This window comes from Platichthys flesus, chromosome 17 (assembly GCF_949316205.1).
Source record: "Platichthys flesus chromosome 17, fPlaFle2.1, whole genome shotgun sequence".
In the NCBI taxonomy this organism is placed as follows: Eukaryota; Metazoa; Chordata; class Actinopteri; order Pleuronectiformes; family Pleuronectidae; genus Platichthys; species Platichthys flesus.
This window is the reverse complement of record NC_084961.1, coordinates 6,258,352-6,280,052: the sequence shown is the minus strand read 5'-3', so window position 1 is coordinate 6,280,052 and position 21,701 is coordinate 6,258,352. Positions and strand designations below refer to the sequence as shown.

At 42.7% G+C, this 21,701-nt stretch overlaps 1 protein-coding gene across 10 annotated transcripts; it reads right to left on the bottom strand.

The window, feature by feature from the left end:
• Window positions 1–275: 275 nt before the first annotated feature.
• Window positions 276–21,066, bottom strand: ubap2l (ubiquitin associated protein 2-like). 10 transcript variants are annotated; one of them, XM_062409257.1, is made up of 30 exons: window positions 20,939–21,066; window positions 19,439–19,576; window positions 18,835–18,912; window positions 17,762–17,872; window positions 17,037–17,211; window positions 16,030–16,131; window positions 15,423–15,468; window positions 13,280–13,324; window positions 12,116–12,222; window positions 11,773–11,832; window positions 11,627–11,679; window positions 11,361–11,446; window positions 10,759–10,939; window positions 10,426–10,624; window positions 10,006–10,316; window positions 9,711–9,883; window positions 9,291–9,411; window positions 8,727–8,766; window positions 8,417–8,609; window positions 8,220–8,286; window positions 7,612–7,927; window positions 6,624–6,712; window positions 6,470–6,523; window positions 6,277–6,358; window positions 5,548–5,765; window positions 5,182–5,287; window positions 3,853–3,978; window positions 2,302–2,369; window positions 2,012–2,209; window positions 276–1,555 (listed from the first exon to the last, which is right to left on the bottom strand). In XM_062409257.1, the coding sequence occupies exons 2-30, from the start codon at window positions 19,532–19,534 to the stop codon at window positions 1,460–1,462; spliced, it is 3,597 nt and encodes a 1,198-aa protein (XP_062265241.1). In that variant the 5' UTR covers window positions 19,535–19,576; window positions 20,939–21,066; the 3' UTR covers window positions 276–1,459. The 10 variants fall into 10 exon arrangements, with proteins under 10 accessions (XP_062265241.1, XP_062265240.1, XP_062265242.1 ...); XM_062409256.1 differs by lacking the exon at window positions 20,939–21,066 and adding an exon at window positions 20,750–20,918; XM_062409258.1 differs by lacking the exon at window positions 20,939–21,066 and adding an exon at window positions 20,750–20,918 and having other exon boundaries at window positions 2,012–2,206.
• Window positions 21,067–21,701: the final 635 nt, after the last annotated feature.

Sequence of the window (21,701 nt, the reverse complement as noted above, 5' to 3'; positions counted from 1 at the left end):
TAAACGCTCAGTTAAGCAACAACACACAAACGTAGCATCACCGTCGACCCGAAGGAAAGATGATCCCGCTGCATTTACGAGCCACATGAGAAGCAAATATGTTTGTTTAAAAGACATTCACATCCAAAATGATGGAAACGTCTTTCTCTTGTTTATTTACTTAATATTTATATATTTTTACAAAATAAAAAAAAAGAAAATATATGAAACAAAAAGCTAACAAGTCGGCGAGGATCTGAGAAGGAAAAGGAGAAAGCCATCGAACAAACAGGGACTACAGTACTTGTGTTTTTTTTATATATGTACAAGACAAGTTTATCCATTTAAATTTTTTTAAAACGCACAGTACAAAAAGAAAAAATAAATCACTGACAAAAAAAACAAAACCCATAGTACAATTCTGTCCATCAGTATTCAATGCTGCAATTTCCTTACAATGTCGGGGGGCAGGTGGTGGAGCTGGGAGGAGGTGGGGGGGGCCCTCAGAAACAAAAGAACACACACTGGAAGGCAGACTGGGTGTGTATTGGCCTTGGAAATCATTCTGAACATCTCCTGCAGAAGAGTGGGACCTTTTATGCAACGTATGTATAATTCATGGGAACGGTCACTGTACACGTGTTGGATAATGAAAAAATCCTGTGCTAGGCGAAAACACAAAGCACCGTACACAACCACGGCCCTGTGTGTACAAACATGCACGCAGTCACATGACACAAACACACGGTCCCTCACAGTCCAATCCAGTGAGCTCGCTTATACGTCTTTATATATAATATATCTATATTTGGTAAAAAATAAACTTCACAACTCTACCAATTGAGAGAATTGTTTCTTCAAACTTAAAATGACATAAAAATGAAAAGCAAAACATTTAACAGCAATCAGCCAAACTACTGCGTTTGGATATTTTATGTGGGGATGGAAGCTTTTCCAACTAAATTAAAGGAATTGGGGGAGTTGAGGGTATGAAATACTAAACCAGTCTGGCCCCCCACCTTCAGGTATTACTTCAATCCTCCCCATCAGCAAGAAAAAAAGAGGGGGAAAGACAAAAGAAGCACAGGAAATGTTCATTCTTTTAGAAAACAGTTCTATGTTACATACAAGTGAAAGAAAAAGGGAAGGGGCGGAGGGATTAACATTATACAAATTCCCAACACTCAATATGTCACCTCTTGACGGTGTGTTTCTATAACCATTCAGCTCCGAAGACTCCTCTGCTCTAAGCCCCCTCCGGACCCCCCCACCCATCCGTGCATCATGACGGTGCTCGTTCTCTCGGCACAGCACCTCCTCTGACCGCGGCCAGAGCTGCAGGAGTGCTGGGCCAAGAGACGGGGGGGAGGGAGATCTCTGCAGGAGGAACAGGGAGTTTTATACGTGGAGATGGTTTTTGCAGGGGGAGCCATGAGTCCCCTCCTGGCGGCGGGTTGGTGGGAGGGGCCGACAGCGGGTGTTAGTTCGGGCCCCAGTTGTAGCTGTTGTACGGCGACTTGTTGATCTGAGACTTCTGCTGAAGGGAAGCGTTCTGGCTACGCTGTCCAGTGTTGCTCTGTGGAGAGAGAGAGCGAGAGAGAGAGAGAGAGAGAGAGAGAGAGAGAGAGAGAGAGAGAGAGAGAGAGAGAGAGAGAGAGAGAGAGAGAGAGAGAGAGAGAGAGAGAGAGAGGAGTGCCGTCACATTGTGTGCTCACTCAAATCGGCTGCAGTTTAATTACATGAACATTTATAAAGTCAGTACAGTTTACGCAAGACACTTCTATAACAGCATTTTGACTTTAAAAAGGAGGCCTTAATCTGTTTATTTTATAAAGTATGTATAAGTATAATAAAGTAAGTATAAGTAAGTATAAAGTATGTTTGTGCCCTCTAACAAAACCATGTAAAGCAACAGACAGGCAGCTTTGTATAGGCCCAAAGGAAACACACCAACTAGAGTTCATTGTGACATGAGTGAGAACGACCTGCAGCAACAGATGTAGACAAACTACAATAAGAGCCTGTGCATTACCTGTCCATCCTGCTGCAGGTGGTGGTGCAGAATCTGAGAATGGGGTTGTTGGTGCGGTGCCAGGATGTGCATGAACGGAGCAGGGGCGTAGCCAGCGGCCGCCGGGGGGTTGATGGGTCCCCCGCTTGCCAATGCCGAGGGCAGGCTGAACGAAGCGGTCGGCGTTCCCGCGTGGAAAGCCTGCTTCTCAAACGACTGCTGGAGGAAGTGAGACAGAAGAGCAATGTTAATATTTGATCAAATTATATTGGGGGGGAACATTTATCTCAATATTGACGTTATGCATTTACCTGCGTCTTTGTGTAAACGGACCCTGAAATATCTGGAACCCCGGTGTTGCTCGATGTCACAGAGACTCCTGCAGACACAGGAAACAGGACACAAACCGTCCCAATACAGGTAAACTAAACATGTAAAGTTGACACAAGGTCATGGTGAGATTCTGACTAATGTCATGTGGTTTATTAACAGCAAGGAAACCAACTTAAGCAATTCTGTTTGTGTCAACACTTTCTCCAATCCACACGGTAACCTAAAAAACTAAGAAAGCTATGAGATTGAGAGGGGATGAAGAGAAATGATGAAGAGGATGATGGTGTAAAAGCTCATCCGTTCCAGTCAGAGACGGTGGTTTGAGTCTGAAAGTGGTGTGGATGTTACCGCTCAGGTTGCTGGTGCACGCACTGACCCCCCCCCCGTATCGCCTTGGAAATGCAGAGCGAGGTCAACTGGTGTGCAAAACAAATGCCTCTGAACAGGAAAGACTTTCCTTCTAATGGTGGTTACATGACGAAATGTCAACCTCTGTAGCAACTCTTCCATTTGTAGAGATTCCATTACTCCATTAATGGAAATCAGAATCCATTCCCCTGAACTAGCGAAACCAAACCCCTTGGTTCAACATAGTAATTGTCCCAAAACCCCGCCGATATTCAGATCAGTAAATTCTTTAGGTCAACTGGCTTTTACAATTTTAACACTGCATTCAATCTTCTGCCTTCCAGAATTAATATCTTTGGCAAATGAAGAAGCAGCTGATGAGGAGCAGCTCAGTGCATCTGCAATGTGTTCTGCTCAAAACAGAGCCTCATTTAATAAATCAGCAACAACTTAAGGGTTTCAAAGATAACACAAAACAAATTAAAACAATGACCAGAACCTAATGAAGAGAGCTAAGTCTCAAGCTGCCATTAGTGAGGATAGTAAGAGTTGGTACAGTTTTCTTCTGTCTTCTTTCTTGGTTATACAATGAAATGTGTCATGCAAATACCCCAGTTCAACACAACAGCAGCCACACTGATAATAAAACCCTCATTACAAAGCAAAATATTTGGTTTCATTCTGGTATCCTGTGTGTGTGTGCGTGTGTTTGGATGAAGCTCCTCATTTAAAATCCAGAATGACAGAATATCTGTTGCCTTGTCGCTCACAGGGCAGAAAGCTTGTTACTCTGGAGACCGACACACCAGCAATGACAACATGAGTGAAGAGCAAGCAACACAGAGGGGAAATAGGACGTCATCAACTAGAGTAACTCATCATCAGTTTATATTATTCACAGCCACATCATTATGTCTATAACATATCAACCAGATTGGATTGTTGATGAGTTACCCTGGAAGACAATAGGTAACACACATGATGACAAACACAGACTGCCTGTGTGAAAGCACATGTAGAGACGGGTCAACCCACAGGCACAGCTCATCAGCGATGAGGGAAAGGAACGAGAGCGAAGAGGGGGAGAGGGATGGTTGGTGACACAAGGAGGAAGACGGGAGGGACAGGGTTTTTAATTCTCTCCCTCCTTTCGTTTTAATTCGGCATGTGGCGGCACTCACCGACTCCAGGCCCGGTGACAGAGCTGGCTGGCTTGTTTTGTGCAGAAGCGGCGGCGGCCACGGCACTGCCGTATCCGCCCTTACAGAAATCCCCACTCCCTGAAGCCTGGCCCACATCCTCATAGCCTGCAACAGTCAGACACACAGCCGCAGCCCACAGCGTTAGACACACCAGGCAGGGGGAGGCAGACCAGCCTCAAATAGCATTCGCAAATGATTGAGGCGTTTGTTTTAAACTGTGCCACATGGACAGGTTCTACCAAATCATGACAATGCAGTTAGTGTCAAGCCCTGCAGGAAACACTATACCTAATAATCTGAGCTTTGACACTAATTCCATTGTCCTGCGTGGCAAAGCTGTCCCATCTGGTATAACAGGAAGGTCAGGTTCAATGCCAACCATCATTTGCAAGTACTACTTGACTCAAGTCTGAAGGGGGGGGAGCAGGTGGGAGAGTGAGGGGGCAGGCAGGGGGTGTGTGTGGGAGGGAGGAGTGAGCTTAAGTTGGGTGATGGCAGAAAGCAGCAGATGGTGCAGCTCAGAACGAACAGGTGTTGCATGTGTGACCATGGGGTTGATACTGAATGATGAATTTAAGCAAGAAAAAAAAAAACAGCATCACTGGAATAGAAAACAAAAATATATAAAAAGGCAATGGAGCAAAATCCAGAAGACCACTAGGAAAATATGAGACCACTGAGAAAACAAAGAGTCATATTAGGAGATCTTGGAGAACGATGGTGCAACGTTCCTCGATGTGTTTATGATGAACGTGTGTGTAGGAGATGGGGTGAATGGTGAAGCCCTTGAGCAACTCCACTTTTAAAAATGATCACACCAAGACCTGGAGGCAATTGATGATCCAACCCCTCTGTTAAACATGTGTAGCCAGGTACCACTGAGAGCCCCTCCTCTCTTTTCTAATTGGTCTAAATGTCAGCCCCATTTATTTATTTTTCAAAGTGACTCACGGTATTGTGAAGCAGCTGAGGCATGTTTCTTACATGTACAGGCGATGCAGATTATTTACAAGATGCAGAAGTATTTCCCTTGTCAACACGAGAACACTTTTTTAAACTTGAGGTCATCAGTTAAAAGAATAAATACACAAGAATGATTTATGATCCACTCACATTCGTTCTGAAACAAGCGTAAGAAAAGTCTCCACAAGCATCGCGTTGTGGTTGCTGATGCCGCAGGCCACAAAAATGAAAGGTGCACTCCACACCAATGAGAATTCAATGGGCTCCCTCTAATTATCAGTTATCGGTATGCGAGTACACGTGACCCTTCTAAACATTCCGTTTCCACATGGTTTAGTGCCTTACCAGTGCTGTATCCATGGGAACCATATCCACTAGCCTGCTGGAAAGGCGTCGCTGAAGCGTTGACGCCGACATTCACACCGTGCTGTTTTGACGAGGTAGGAGCCACCTGAAGGGAAAAAGAAAACATGGTTATGCAATTTCATCAGGTCAGCAGCAAGAATTGTTTTTAATAGATGAACACAGCAAAAGTTGAGTCAAAGTCATCCACCGTTTTGTGGAATATTAATTCACACTGCTAAAATCCTGCCACTTGTTTTCCTCTTAATGAGAAATTTAAAGCACAATAACCAACTCAGTGTGGGAGCAGGGACACTAATGGACTCCAAACACATTAGCAAAGTTGTGATAGGTCTAAAGTTCTCTCACCGGAAACACAGCAGGGCCGTATTGGAAGGTGTTGGGCAGGCCTGGCATGCCAGTGTAGTATGGGAGGCTTGTGTAGCTGTAGCCAGGTGGCAGGGCCGGGTTGAGGAAGGTCTGCTGTGTGGTGTGATGTGCCTGGGTCTGGTTCTGTTGGGTTTGAGCTAATGTGGTGGCGGGAGCCGGCGATGACGCATCACCTCGACCGAACTTTGACAGGTCGCCTGCATGGGAAGGGACAGAGCGTGAAATCACTGAAAGGTATGAAAGAATAAAATGCAGCGGGTTAGAGCCATATAAAAATGTTACATTTAATATAAACAAAGGACATAAAGACAAGCTTTCCTAGATGCCAGAGTCGGCATGACGTTTCCAGATTGAAACATTATGAGCTAATCTTCACCAAAACAGATTTATATCCATCCCACTGGCCTTAAATTCATATCATACCGCTAAGAACAATAAATAACAATAATGGAAGTGCTTTGTATGAGGCCATGTGATCAATATTATCCTATCAAATTAACGAGTGACCACAGCTAACTTCACTGTCATCCTGCCAGGCTCAGGTTTAAAAAACCACAAATACAATTTCAGTTAGTCAAATACATTTAGTCAGAATTATAACATAAAATGTGGTTATCAAGTGCTGCAAAAACCTTTGACATGCAGCTGCCTCCTGAACTGACCAACTAAACTCAACTGCTCATTGACAACTGTCAGCGGGTGACTCACCAGAGTACGGGTTGTTCGTCAGGCCGCCGTCTCTGCCAGTCAATGCAGTTGCAGGAGTTGCAAAGGGGATGCTGTAATAATCCTGAGGAGAGATAAAAACAAATATACATTTTTCACAAAAAAACAAAAAACAATAATGAGATACGACTTTTGAATTGTTATTAGTTATAGTTTATTCTTGCAGCACACTCACCAGCGGTATTCTTGTCTGGAGCATCTGTAGGTCATCGTAGCCGTACACCTGAGGCTGAAACGAGAGAAGTGGTAGAAAATTATGAACAAAAATGATCAAATCTGGTAAACACCAGTGACTCTTAGAAATTGCATCAACATAGTCTTGAACTTACAGGGTAGGCATGCAGTAGTCCCGGGGCCATGATGTATGGGTTGGGCAGTAGAGGGGGCACTCCTGGTGGCAGGTTTGGAGGTGCTTTCCCTGTATGCAAAAAAAAAAAAAAAAAAAAAAGACATTGATTTTCTGTGGAACCCAATGCTATAAAAATCTAAACACTCACAAGTCTGTGCACTGTAATTATGTATCATTCACATTCCACACAACAGCCTTGTGGTTGATTGCCTGCACCTGCCAGTCACATGAAGTTGACCTTTTGACCTCTTGGATATCAATGTCTTTTTATAGTAACATCCTGTTTAATATTTATCTGAAATAATATCGTAATTGGTGCATTAATTCTACAATTGTGGGTCAGGTGTATAAGGCGAGTCTTATACATTTAATTTTTTCTGTTGCATCAAAATAAGCCATGCTGCATCAGTACATAACCAGACTGCAATAAAAACACCCTTATTTCTGTCCTGTGCGAATTGCTTTATATTTTCTCTTTTGTCCCCACTGACATGTGAAACATCCTTGGGCCCTTTGAAAGGCGCTGCATAAATTCAAGCTATTAATACACCAGTAGAGGGAGCAGGAGGAAAACATGTGAAAGAATGAAAAAAAGAAGTTTCAGAGAAGCAGCACACAGAGAGCAGGATGAGTCAGAATCATGGAAACACTGCCAGTGATGCAGAGGAAATGAAAACCAATCATCTAACCCCAGACACACTCACACTGGGCTCTTATCAAATATAAGATCAGTGTGTGGCTCTGGCTCTTTTTAACTCAAACACCCCCCAAGGTTTGGTTCAGCACAAAAACGCTCAAGAAGCATAACAAGGAGTCATTTAATAGCAATATAGAATTGTGTGCTCCTAACCCATGTAAAAAAAGCTGCTATTAACTCAGTTGTCCCCCAGTATACAGATAGAATTAGTAGTACTTCATACTGGATGAGTTCATTGAAAACACAGTTGTGCTTGTGTTTTAAGTCCAACCTGAGGATGCTGCCGAGCCGCGTGCAGATGAGGAAGCAGCTGCAGAGGGCATGGATGAGGCCGCCGTGGACATCAGAACTGCGGTGGCTGCTGCAGCTTGAGCAGCCATGGAGGCCGCGTTGAGGCCCATGGCCAGACTGCTGACGGCCCCGAGGCCGGAAGGAGCGGAGACTGTGGCACAGCCCATCGAGGAGGCCTGAGGGCCCCCCAGGGACACCTGTGCAGCCATCGCCGCTGAGGAAGAGGAGGGGACAGCTGAGACAGAGGAAGGGAAGGAGGAGGAGTGCAGGCTTGAGTCGCCGTCTACGTTTGGATGCTGTGGAGGAAGTAGTAGACAAAGATGCAGTCAGGATTGATGCAATTACATTTCCATTAGTGAACAGTTATGTAATGGTTTCGCCTGTCATCACAGGAAATGCAGCTTTTAAAATGCTCAGACAGAGGGAGGGAGATACACTCTCCTGCATAAACATGTTAGAGCCATTTTATCTGTCTGGTTAAAAGAACATCTGATGCTCTGTTGCAATGGTTTAATGAAAGTTAAACAAACTACTAGTCCCACGTGAGGTTCTGGTATTAGTGTGGATATAAACATGGAGAGAACAAACCATTAAGCTTGTGTTGGATGTCCGGACTGAAGATGGAGCAAGGCTGTTCTGTTGTGATGGGTGAGAGCTGTACAAATGACAAGAAGGTTCAGTCCAGGTTTCACAGATCACATCCCATTTACTGATATTTATGTTTGCCAGGAGGTAATTACTCAAGATATGTTAATTTCCCATGTGTTAATTTAGTAGGATCTCACTTATTGTGGTGAGGAGGAGGAATGGTGTTTGGAGACGTGTCTTCGCCGTGCCCCAGAGCGCTATGGGATGTCTGATTGGATGTCGTCATCATGGAGGCAGGACCGCTGTCCGTCAAAGTACCCATGCTGGAGACCGATGTCTGCGTGACTGAATCAGAGGCTGGCTTGATTGAGACTGCAGAGCCTGCTGCAGCTGCAGAGAGGGATCAGAAAAAAAGACAACAAATCCCTGAGTGTGTGCATCTCAATACCTCAAAGCATTTCAACAATGCTTGTAAGAAAAAGAAGAGCTTTGTAAATGGCCACTTACCTTCCACAGATTGCGTTGCTTGCATTGAACTGAAGCCATTCTGAAAAACCAACAATGAAGGTAAGCGCACAGGTTACTATGGAAACAGGCCATTGATAACAAGGTGAAGGCTTTGTTTGATATTAACCGTAGGTCAGGTTTGAAACCAGTGGAGCATTAAAATGAGCACAACCTTATAAATGAAGAGCTGGAACAATGAGGAGATTGTTCAGTTTACTAAGAGCACCTGAGTTTAAGTATTGATCTCTAAATACTTTGGGGGAATAAAGGGTTGACACAAACTAAAGAAGGAACCTTGAGACTGCTAAAACATGCATTTGACAAAAAGGATGTTGATTTCAATGCGTGAGGGGGTTCTGTATCTTTTACATTCAGCTCACATAGTACAACAAACATCCAACTAGGCTACAGTCTGTATTTACTGAGCATTTCAATCATATAATCTTCAAAGTAAGATGGATGCACCGGGATATTTCTGCATCAGACCAAAGCCTGTCATCTTTAGGACCAAGTGGGGTTTAAGCATGTTGTTTAAATGGAAAAAGGGTGAATCTTTGTCCTTACCTTGGACTGCATGTCCTTCTGAGGGGAGGAGGAGGCTGAGGGAGGGTAGCGTCGGGGCTGAGGCGCTCTCTGGTCATACAGGTCCATCTGGCTGGAGTTGGAGAGAGCTGGAGTCGACTCACTGCAGAATGTCATGTTTCAACAAGACCCAAGTTTGACTGTGTTCATAGAGAACAATCAGTGGTTCTGACTTATATTTTGAGAGCGTTTTTAGACCCTAGAATGTGAATAGGTGGGGTATATGCAATATATGTACATATTCCAGCAAGGTGCTCTTACATGGAATAACCAAATCAGTATATTCAGTTGGTCTAAGGTTTCTTTTGACCTTCGAGGAAGTTAAGATGTTGCTGTTCCTCCTGAAATATTCCCATTACATAAATAGACACGTTTTCAAGCTATATTTGTGGTTGTACCAACCTGCTGGGGCCCGTGTAGAGACTGTTCTGAACCTGGTTGGTTGGTGCTGTGGTGGAAGGGGCGGAGCCATACTCTGGTAGAACTGGTTCTGACCCAAACTGCAGCGCCCCAAACTGAAGATTAAGACCTGACATGTCTGATGAGCCTGGCATCTCCACTGCCATTGCTGGAATCTGTGGAAGATGTTGAGCATAATGTGATTCTATTTATGCACATTTGAGCAGGAATGATGACTTTTAAAACCGGTCTATGTATAATGTAAAACAAAATAAGTTAATTTAAATCTGAATGTTACCTTTGTTGTAATGGAGGCCCTCTTCTTCTGTTGTTTGAGTTTGTGTTGCTGCAAAGGGAGTGGACTCGAACCCTGAGCATCAGAAGAACTCGGAGAAACCTGCTGACCGAGAGAAGGGACTGGTGCCATTCTGGGAAGGGATGAAGCAGGCGGAGGCACCGCATGGGTTAAGGAAGACGACGAGGAGGAAGGAGGCAGGCCTTTGTCATGTCGGAAAACATCCAACATGGACGACGCTGAGGTGGCGGCCTGGTAAGGCTGTCGCTTCGAAAAGGGCGAATGAACCCCAGACTCGGGCTGAGTCTTCATATCTGAACAGTGAATTAAGAGAGAACATTAAATAGAAAACCCTGAAAGCCTTTGATCGTCCCAAACTTCAATGGGCTTGAACAGAGTATTTTGTTTAGGTTGTGACCTCACCGTATTGTCCAAGTGAGGCGGCACTGGTGTCCCAGGATGAAGGGGTTGTGTTCGGAGGTCCGGTCTGGGAATGCTGGGCTGCCAGCTGGGCCAGTGCCTGAGCGGTTTTATACTGCTCCAGGAATTGAGAGCCAGTGGTCCCTGTGCTGCCTCCTTTAGGGTCCCCCACATCCCCGAATCCCTTACTCAGCATGCTGACCTGTAATATTACAAGATCATGAGACACTTATCACAATAATGCATATGCTGCTGCTACACTGGTAATTTTAACAGGATGTCAAAGATCCCAATCCTTTCCCCATATGCTTCGATATAAAAATCTGCAACTCTCACCATGCTGTGCTGGGTGAATGGGGCGCTGGAGGATGTTTGGGACAGTGGCGGCCCCTGCTTGGAATTACTAAAAACCAGTGACTGGGACAAGGAGGGGGGCTGGGTGGCCTCCATGGGGGGGTTTTCTGTCTCTGAGGAGAAGGATGGAGGAGTCTTCCCCAGGAGGACTGCAAGGTCAATCCTAAAGCAAGGAGACAGGATTACTTATGGCGTAATGGTGATCTTGTCAACTGAAACTTAATTTTATTCCAAAACACTACAATTAAATTATGTCAGGACTGTAAATATGTTTAACTTTCATCATTGATTTATCAAAATTACACATGGTTTCGTTGGACTTACACCTTAAAAAAGGTATTCACTCATAGTTTAAAGATTTTCTGGCCTGTTAACAATCAATTTTGCTTAACAACAATGAATTAATCACCAGAGTTCTGAGCTTAAATTTGTGAAGTTAAATCTAATGTTGACATGGATATTTTCCTAACTGAAAAATCCACCGCTCTAGATCAACAAGTTAACAGTGATAGGAAGGAAATTTCCCGGAAAAGCAATTTTTTGGAAAGTGCAAGTTGTGGTAGTAAAGTGCATCAATGACCCACCTTTGTCCTTTAGTGATGGTAACATTCTCCTGAGCCGGCGGCAAGGATGCCACACTGGAGGATGTGAATATCTTGGTCTCTGAAAGCTGGAGAGGAAGATGGACCAAGTTTGAAATATTGGAGGTTGGAAGTGCATCCAGAATTAAAAAGGAGAGCTGGTCCTCCATCAGTGAAACTACAATAAAATCTCACAACTTCAAAGTTTTCATATAATCTTATTTTAGAGCATGAGGCATAATCATGAAGTTAAACTCTGAAACACTCACATCCTCATTCCAGTCTTCAGTGCCCCACTCCTCTGTGGCAGACCTCCAGGCACCTGTGAGTTTAAGATAAAGCGTTTGATATTGTAATGGGAAACTTGAGCGCCAACAGAATAAATAATACATACAAGATGTGAAGGCAAGTTTACCAGGAGCGGAGTCAAACTTGGGTGGGTAATTGGTTCCCTCTCCTGCAGAGTATTCCAACCCTGGTGACATGAGAGGTGGGGAGATCATAGATGAAAGTCAAGTTCTGATGATTATACTTCAGTCAACTGTGCACATGGACGTCGAGATCTTTTAGGAGAATGGTAAGTCTGGGATTCGGATACTGGTGAACAGTTTGCATGGTTGATGAGGAAAGCATCTGTGTCTAGTATCAAAAAGTGAGTCTTCAAGACATGATTTTCTAATTATTTGGATGGTAAGCAGATGCTTCACTGGTTAGATTAACGTCTCTTGTTGGAGGGCAACCTCTGTAAATTAACTTACTAGTCGACTCCTCCAGCTCCATGCTTCCCGTGTTGTTCCAGGTGCTGCCCCCTCCATAATTCTCTTCTGTCTGGGCTCCCTCTGTATAGTCTGCAGGGTTGAATGTCCTGTGAAAGACAGGGACAAGAAGAAAAGAGTTGAGCTATGAATTCACACATATATTGACCATTTCCAGTAGCCACAGGTTGGGAGCTCATACACAAAAATCTGATGTACATTAATCTTACAAAGTACATCTTCTCTTACGTCAAATTCAAGAACTTCTCAAAGACTTCAAAGGCCAATTGTAACTACAATTAAAAGAGGACCCAAGACAGCACAGTTTGTGACACACCTCAAATTGAACTACTGCAAAACACCAAGATTTAACTAGCAGGGTCAGCAGAGGCTCACAATTTAAAAAAGGGGTGTGAATGTGTGAACACAGCACAGAAAACAATATATTTAAGTTGAGATCTTGAGAAAAATTTAGGAGTTCAAGAGCTGAGAGGCAGCAGGAGACATGCAGTTAGCGATATTTGGCCTCGTTATTTAAGTCAAAAAACAAAAACAAATTAAATGTTGGACTAAACATATAGATTTAAGGACAATGACTCACATCTACTTGTGAAAAAATGTCAAACGCCTTTATTTATCCCCCCTAAGATTTAGAAACCTTCAATGAACTGTTTTTAAAAAGGCCATGTATGACCAAATCCGTCCAGAGGATTGAAACATTACTTATTTTGATGAGTTTTACTTTCCAGTGCATCCGTACTGTTTTGTCCTTAGCATTACTTTTATCAGTACGCATTTTACCAAATACAGACGTAGTAGGAAGAGAGGAGGAGGGGACGACATGGGACGGAAGTGACACCAGAACTGTCTTTAAGAGTTTGTGCAGTGACATGCAAATGAGGAGTAGTATCTAAATGCTAACTTAGCTGTTCCTAAACAACTCGTTCCGGTATTGCACTTTAAATTTAGAGATCATTTATGGTTTTCATGAATAGATTTAATACTGACTTTCAGGCTAGGTAAAAATTATCTGACATCCTCTTAATAGGATGAGGTATAATACTTAGTTTTAATTATGTCTTGAATTACATCATCTCATTTAATGGCACTCAGAAGTCTCCCTAAAGAAAGCAAGAATAACAGACACACCGGAGGCAATTCACTCACCTCTCACCTCCAGCAATATCATATGTGGGCCCCTTATCAATCTGGCTTTAGAGGAAAAATAATGGCAACAATTACAGGAAGCAAAACAGAGTAAACGTTGAAGATTTTGATTTTTAGACCACCATCCTTGAGCAGCAGCATCTTAAGCAAAATGCTTTCAATCTACCTGTGTCAGTGCTGTTACAAACACACCAGGCGTCTTTCAGTCACTTTGCTATGCAAGGCAAGCCGGTGTGCTTTTCATTACGGTTCAAGAAATCCAACTCACCAGAAGTGTACAGAATAGAACCATAAATATAAGCGGTTGCTTGAAAAAGGCATGAGTACAATACATGTGGTAATCCTACTCATACATGTGTTGAGTCCTGAAGTTTACTAATACAATAAATGTTCTTGCTATACAACTCTACTTGTTACAGACATTCAAACTTAACATAATGATTCATATACTTGTGAAACTCTAGACCAGCTTAACTTTGAAATGTCTACAAAATAAATCCTCTTTCTGGGGATGTGCAACCACAATTCCACAGTTCTTGTAGCCGTGACATAAAATACATCAAAATGCTAATATTTGCAAACAAGGAGGGGCCTGTTAGGAAACAACAAACTCCCATCTTTTCCCTCAGCTTCTTCTCAGCTAATTCAACCAGAGAATTCAAATACAAAGGCTGCCACTACATGCCCCATAGAAATAGAACTGTAAATGAGCCAACAAACGCTGATCTACAACTGCAAACCACTGGCTGAATAAATGGAGCTGTGTTCCCTCGTTCTTAGCAATATCTTGTCCCAGTGTTGAAAATCTCCTTTAGCAACATTGGTGAAAACATGATGAATTCCGTATTTAAAAGCCAAGTGTTTTTTTTTCTTTACGGAAATAACTAAATGGCTATATTTTCACTGTAATTATCAATATACCGCCTATCGTTCTAGTAATTTCACAACTTTGTAACACTTCAATGATTCCATCAGTAACAAATAAATAATTTCCCATGAGAGCTCACAGTATCCATCAAGGTGGATTTAATGCATGCAAAGATTTATTTTGCTTGAGGTGAAGGATACAAGCTGCCGTAGCATCATATTGAAAGCAATAGCACAAGGTGCCGATGACAACACACACACAAAGCTTTTCACACCATCATCTCGCACAATAAAAACCTGATCAAAGACCTGATCTGTTTAAAGGCGGCTTCCTTTAAAGCTTTGAGTGCTTCTTTAAATAACTTTGTTTAAATGACACTGAAGCCAAGCTGATAAACCGTGACTTTTGGCAGCAGGAAGCAAAAGTGATCACAGATCTTGTGGTGGGAGTTTAGGTTACATGAAAAACACATGAGCTTGCAACTTCAGGCGGGAAGCCCCCCTCACCACACACAGCTCTCAAGACATGCATGTCAATATTTGGGTCAGACAGCGATTATGTGTACCACCGCTTTAACGCGTGCTATATAAGCAAAGCTCTTCCACCTCATGAGCCTCCGTGTACCAATGTATTTTTATTGATCTCACTAACTTTGAAGTTCATATTCAATGCTTTTTTAAGTATTGCTCTTGGTTAAAGCTGCTCAGCTCTTGACCTCCCTGAAGAAACCGCATTATGTCACATACACTACTTCAGCACATCCCAGGGGGATTTTAAAATCTCTTCCTGCAGAGTAACATTACATTACACTTGACTGATCATCAACAAACAAATTTGTTATAACAACTGGCGTCCTACTGCGATGCTGCCTATTTTTTTTAATTACAATGACGTGAATCAAGAACGCCACCACAGTTGAGAAATAAAGTGCATCATCTGTTATGACACCTTCTGGTGAAGATTCCAAATCATAAACTGAATAAAGCTCCAGCTTAAAGCCAGAGAGCAGACACTGAAGTAAGCTGGTTGGCTCCCTGACACTCCTCTCAGTAGGTTTATCCAAATTTCACTCTAAATAAAATGGGTATACACCATACACTCTCTGAAGAGTCTTATTCAGCCCACACAGTTACATCCCATTGGTTAACGTATGTCCTTCCTCCTTTGGATTAGGGCTAGACAATAGGCTGGGGTCCTGCTCTCTGGTGACCATGGCAACAGGTAAAAGTGGAACAAAAGACCCACTGGTTTTAGGCAACGCAGGTGTTCCCTTACCCCATGCCCTGCGCTGAAAACCGGCCTCCTCGCCGTCCAGATACTCCTGAGGAAACAATGACAGCTTACTTAAATGTTTAATTATAAATAGTGACATAAGAAACACTGGCAGCATTTCGTGTAAAAATAAAACTCAAGATCAAGGCTGTGCGATATGACAATACTATAATTATAGAGATGATAGTTTCATAATTATTCTCCATCATTTATTGTGATGTGCCACACATTACACCAATTTTTCACACTTTGGATGATGCTTTGTGTTCTCTATCTACACTGTGGAGATGCAGGTTGTACTAACACACATAATGGAGCATGAACATGACAAAAATGGGGAATTATGAGATGGGGCTATTGCTGTTGCATGTATGTAGTTTGGTTATGAAAAGCCTGACAGACCAAAAAAAACATATTTTGCAAATTAAAACATGGCCCAATTTACCCGGACGAGAAAAGGTAGGGATAACGAGTAACGGTATGAGGAGACTAAACTGCCTCCATCTGAAAGATTTTGGTCATATCACACAGCCCCACTCAACCACCTTGTTTTGATTCAATACATTACCTTGTCCAAGGAGTCTGACCAAAGACAATTACAGCCACTTACCGACAGTCCCTCTTCCTCTGCCTCTTCCCCTTCGGCCTCGCTCGGCTCCTCTTCCAACTACTCCAGCCTTGCTGGCATCCAAGCCATTCTCCTGACCGCGAACTTGAGTTGAGGAGAGAAAATGGCATCAAGTTCAGACACAAACCAGCACACACATATCCAAATAGCCATTTCATAGAGAAATAAGTAATGTAACAGAGCCTAAATAACCTCTCATTCAAAATAAACAAAGACTCTCCTAATCCTGGCTAGGATTTGCTCTGGTACACCCAGTATGTGGAAACGCAGACACATGCAAATAAACAAAAGCTTTAAAATAAAAACCAATAGATGAGTAGCTGCAGCTGTGTTGGCAGAGATGGACCACACAACAGCCAACTTGTAAATTGCCCTGGTATGGCAGACATTAATTGCAGTGAGGTAGGGGATAATGATGCTGACCAATGACATGTGGCTTCCATCAAACAAAGATGTGTTGTGATGCATCTTTAAATATTTTAACATAATTTCATGCAGGTGATGTCATGAAACAGGTGTTTTTAATAGACGTTGCATTATATTCTTTCAGTAATTTTGTGAAACTTTTCACATCTTCAGCTAACTTTATCTAACAGGCAAAAGAAACAAGGTTTTGTAACTTCGAATCAGATGAGTCTGTATTGTGCATGGAGTCCCTCAAGGGTCAGGTCTTGGTGCACTATATGTTGTCAGTTGACCCCATTGTTCAGCAATCGGATAATTATTCTCACACATATAATGATGACAAAGTTCATCGTTGTCTTAACATTTTCGCCCAGTGCATTGATGATATCAAATATTGGTTGGTCAAAATAATTGAAAATCCTCCTCCCGCACAAAAGGCTCTTGTCAGATTGAGTTATAACGCGGGTATCCCATCCAAATGAGTATCTAGCATTGGTATTGAGGGTAAAATGCTCCCATTTAGTTTTGAAATCAAGTATAAATTATAAGTAAAGCCATAATAGAAAGTCGTGGTAAACACTCACACTCTCGTCCCCTGCTGGCTCCACGGCCCCGGCGTGGAGCTCCACCCCGACGACGTGCAACATCTTTCTCTCCTCCTTTCTCCCGGTTCTCTTTTCCCTCCTCTCCGGTTTCTGCTTGGCTCGTCTCCTTCTGGCCGGACACCCCTTTCTTCTTCCCCACCATTTCCCAAGAGTCCTTAGGAAAGGAAGCAAAGACAGAACCACAGTGTTAAGTCAGCGTACTGCTGAACTTATTGACTGTGTACAGTCACCTAAAAATTTAGACTTAAGACTATTGTATGTGAATATTGCTGCCATTAGAACGGGATAATATACCCTCCGAAAAAAACATATACAAGTATATATGCAATATATGTACATAATACATGTTAAGGGTTTTATGATGATCTAGAGTCAGTATGACATGGACTTGGGATACTGATGGGTCATCAGTTACAATTTTACTAGGGCTACACTTGCAGCAGTGACTTATGACCAAAAGGAGAAGTATAGAAATATGTTAACACTGAATTTCTTAGCGCAACTTTTTTCATTTCTATGCAGAATGGTCTGAGATAGGAAAAGAAGTCTTCTCCACGTAATGTTCTAATCTATACCTTCACAGGAGCATTACTGGCAGAACATAAACCGTTCATTACTATATATTTATCTAACCCAGAGTACCCCTGATTTCTCCAGAACCAGGCCCTCACAGTGCTAAGCTCTGACACAAAGCCAGTACTCACAGTGTCCGGGCTACCCTCCAGCAACGCGTTAATAGCTCTGTTGACATCCCCGTTGCAATCGTGCAGTGCGATCATCGACTCATCCTGGTCTTTGCCTGTGATGTCAATCAGCTGGAAAAGAGAGAGTAGCATGATCAGACACAGATGGGACCCCTGACTCCTAGCATCTCATCTATCAAAGGGCTCTTGTGCACAATGTTTAAAAATATATATTTCAGGATATACCAGTATTAAACGCAAGTTCTTCCACTGTAGGAAATATGTAAAATAGTTCTGTAAAAACTTATTTCAGAAAACAGGGTAAGCTACAAAACTGTACAACCACAAGCAGAGATTCTGTTTCTTGGGCAGAACACTTTTGCACAAGGTTCATTTGCCATGAAGACTGTGAAATCTTGACATCTTTCACTTTCTCTGGCATTATTACACAATGTGATCAACTATGCAAAAAAGTCCTTTGCATGGTGACATCAGGAGCTTTTAGACACATTTGGTTCTTGCTTATTTATTTTTTTACTTAGATGCAATCATTAGTGTAGGCAGACCACATAATTCTCTGTCAGATTCTTTATAATGATACTGAAGATAAATTTAAAGCCATATGGGTACGATAAAGTGGTTATCTGTCTTAAATATAGATGTGTAATGAAATCTATGATGGAGCTGAGCTAGAGCAAATCATTATTTTGTCTAAAGTATAAAATATTTTTAGCTCAACAAATTTACACATCCTTTCCTATCATTACAATAGTTCATTATCTAAGTTACAATATCTTTGAATAGTCTTTCCTTGAGAATATGATGGACAATCCACCCATATAGCCTTGAGATTTAGCATGGAATGTTATGTCACTTATTGTCTCTGCTTGATATCTGACAAACCAAATAGACAAAGCATTATAAAAAGAGACATGCTTGTTCACTCAATACAGACACAACAGATGTAATACTACATGCATCAGTGCTAAACCACATAAATCCCCTCTACCCCTTTTTCACATAAGAATGAAAAATTGCACAAGAAAGCTACGTGTGGAAGAACTGGGACACCAGGAAGCTTTGCATCTGCTCACCTGTTTGACCTTCTCCTCAAAGTCGGCATCATTGTGGTCTGAAATCATCTGCGCGAGTCGGATCTGCTCTGCGGTGGCCTGTTCCAAGAAGAGGGACAGCTCCAACATCATGTGTCAACAAGAAATGACCCACGCATTATTCACTCTTGACACACTTTTCTTTGCTATTCTGTCCTGGCAGTGGGCAGAGATGCTGTGTCCACTTGAGGCCCACTCAGCTTAAAACTACATTTACATTAGTGACACTATAGTTGGACTGCCAGTGGCTATTTAACTTCTTGTTGGACTCTACAAGAGCAGTCTAGATAGTAGCTGTAATCCCAAAGCCGAAAATCTGGGATTCGCTTTGCAACTGTCAAAATATGGTGTTACTGTCCTGATTAGCCTGTCGCACACTCTGAGCTTTAGTCAAGCTAAGAATCTTTTCAGCTGAGTATTTTATAGGGTTGTAACTGATACGTTATATTGGTTAACTGCCCGAGATATTGTTCCATGCACAATTTGAGTCAAATAATATTAAAATATTCCTGATTTGCCAACAGTGATGCTTGACGAAAATCATCTTGCATCTGGGCAGCACGACAGGTGTTGAGAGTGAGGGTACCTGAGGTCTCTGCTTGTGCTGTGTCTGGCTCTGTGTCTGTCCCTGTGTCTGCTCCCAGCTGCCCCGGGCTCGGTTCCCGCCCATGGACGTCATCATTTACAGTATATACAAATAACAGTATTTACAAAGGAATAACACCTAAGGAGAGAAAGGTGAGAGAGGCGTTAGAGAAGCAGTGACCCATTTATATCAAACACACACACATCTAGTGCACATGAAACACCACTTCCTCTAACTGACTGGTAGCTTATTGCCAAGTGGGGGGTGCTCAGAGATAACAACGGGACATCAGCAGCTTTGATTTCGAGACGTCTGGTGCTTTTCCAGTCCATATCTGGGCCAATGTCTCGAACCTCAGCCGGAAGAGGGTTCGACCCGCGGTGCCAGACTGCCACGGTTCATTGGGGTGTTGATGCACACCACCCTCACAAGTGCATAGTAAAGCTTTTATTTTCTACCTCTTGAGAATATTATGCAACATCATCTATATCAAAACAAGCCCCAGTGCTGTTTCCCACCCTATATTGGGAAACGAAAATTGATCAAACAGCCGATAATTGATGAATCTACACCGAATTTGGCATCAAATGAGGATGCGAGGATACAAACACATTGCAATCAATCAGTCTCATCGCTCTTCACGACAGTAAACTGTTAGCCTAGCGATCTCAGCTACTCCTTAATCTTGCATACGTTACGTAAAACCCTGTGTGGGCTAGCACACAAACCGGGCTAAAACCCAGGCCCCGTCGGGCATCTCGAATACCAGTAGCCAGCCACATGGCCAAAACGCTAGCCAATTGGCTAATACTCGAAGGGAAGACAACCAGCTTACGGGTCTTGGTGGGTTTCCGCCTCACCTCATGGCGACTACGATGCTAACTATAGGAACCGCTAGCTAGCCCGCTTACCAAGTAACTGGCTGTGTAGCGCTGGGCGGTTAGCATTAGCCAACTAAGCGTGGTTGTCAACAAGTCAACTAGCTAGTCAGCGGCTAGCGAGCAGCGAAGCTCTCGCGTCCGACCGAACAAAACCCCAAAACGCCCATGTCACTGCTAGTTATCTGCTAATGGCTGGTAGCCATGCTAATTCCGCGACCTACCGTCTCCCCAACCAGCTTCGGCACGTTAGCTAGCTAGCCACGTTAGCTCAGCAGCGACTTTATAAACTGCACCGCTTCTCTGCACTAGTCCCAACCAGTGCGGCCCAAGTGTGACCCGACGGCCCGGGCTCTCGACGTGGGAAACACCGAGGCTGATAACAGGCCCGCAGGCCCCTAACATTGGAAATAAATAATCAGGCGATACTGACCAGAAACCCGGCGCAATATTAACACCGCTACACCACCGACCGACAAGTGGCCTCGCCGTCGACCTTCGAAGTCGGATCCGAGGACAGGATTTTTTATTTAACCCCGAGCCCCGAGCGGGTGTCGCTAAAGTTGAGGAAACACAACGACGCCGACTCGCTGCCACAACAAGCGAGAGCCAGTGAATTTACCTGTTTCTTCTCCACTCTGACACCACGGAGAGCCGCGTCACGTGGTTCACTCCGCGCTGAGAGGAAACTGGAGCCACAACATGTGATCACGGTCTGATACACATTTATATCACCGACCAGGGTCTGTCAGTGCTGCTGGCGGACAACAGACAGGAAATATTTATATATATATATATATATATATATATAAAAAGATGAATGTTGTGATCAACGTGAGATTCATCTTGCTTGTTACAAAACACGAGAAAGAAATTCAGAAAAACGGATGCAATCAAACAGTGGAAAGAAAAATAATCATATATATATATATATATATACAGAACAATACCTGTGAGCTGGACTCTATAAAGGAATTGTGTAAATACTAGAGAAATGTAGTTGTATTTTATAAAGACAAGTGTATAAACAAATATAGGTATACATGGATGCTTGATATGTATATATTTGATATGTATATATTTATTCTACTTATAAAGTAAAATGGCATAGCTACATAAAAGAGATATACATATGAAAAGTAATAGATATTTATAAGAATTATAAACATATTTATTATAATAATGTCAAAATGTATTACCACTGATTCTAATTAGTTATTATATAGAAAACTGTTGTTTTAAAGTTCTGTTTCAATAGGCAACAGTTTTATATCCAATAAGAAACATCTCAATAAAAATGACCCTTCACTTTGTGTATATCCAGTTTTGTACAATATGTAAAAAGTATAAATTCAAGAATATTTATAGAAATGATAAGAGGTTAT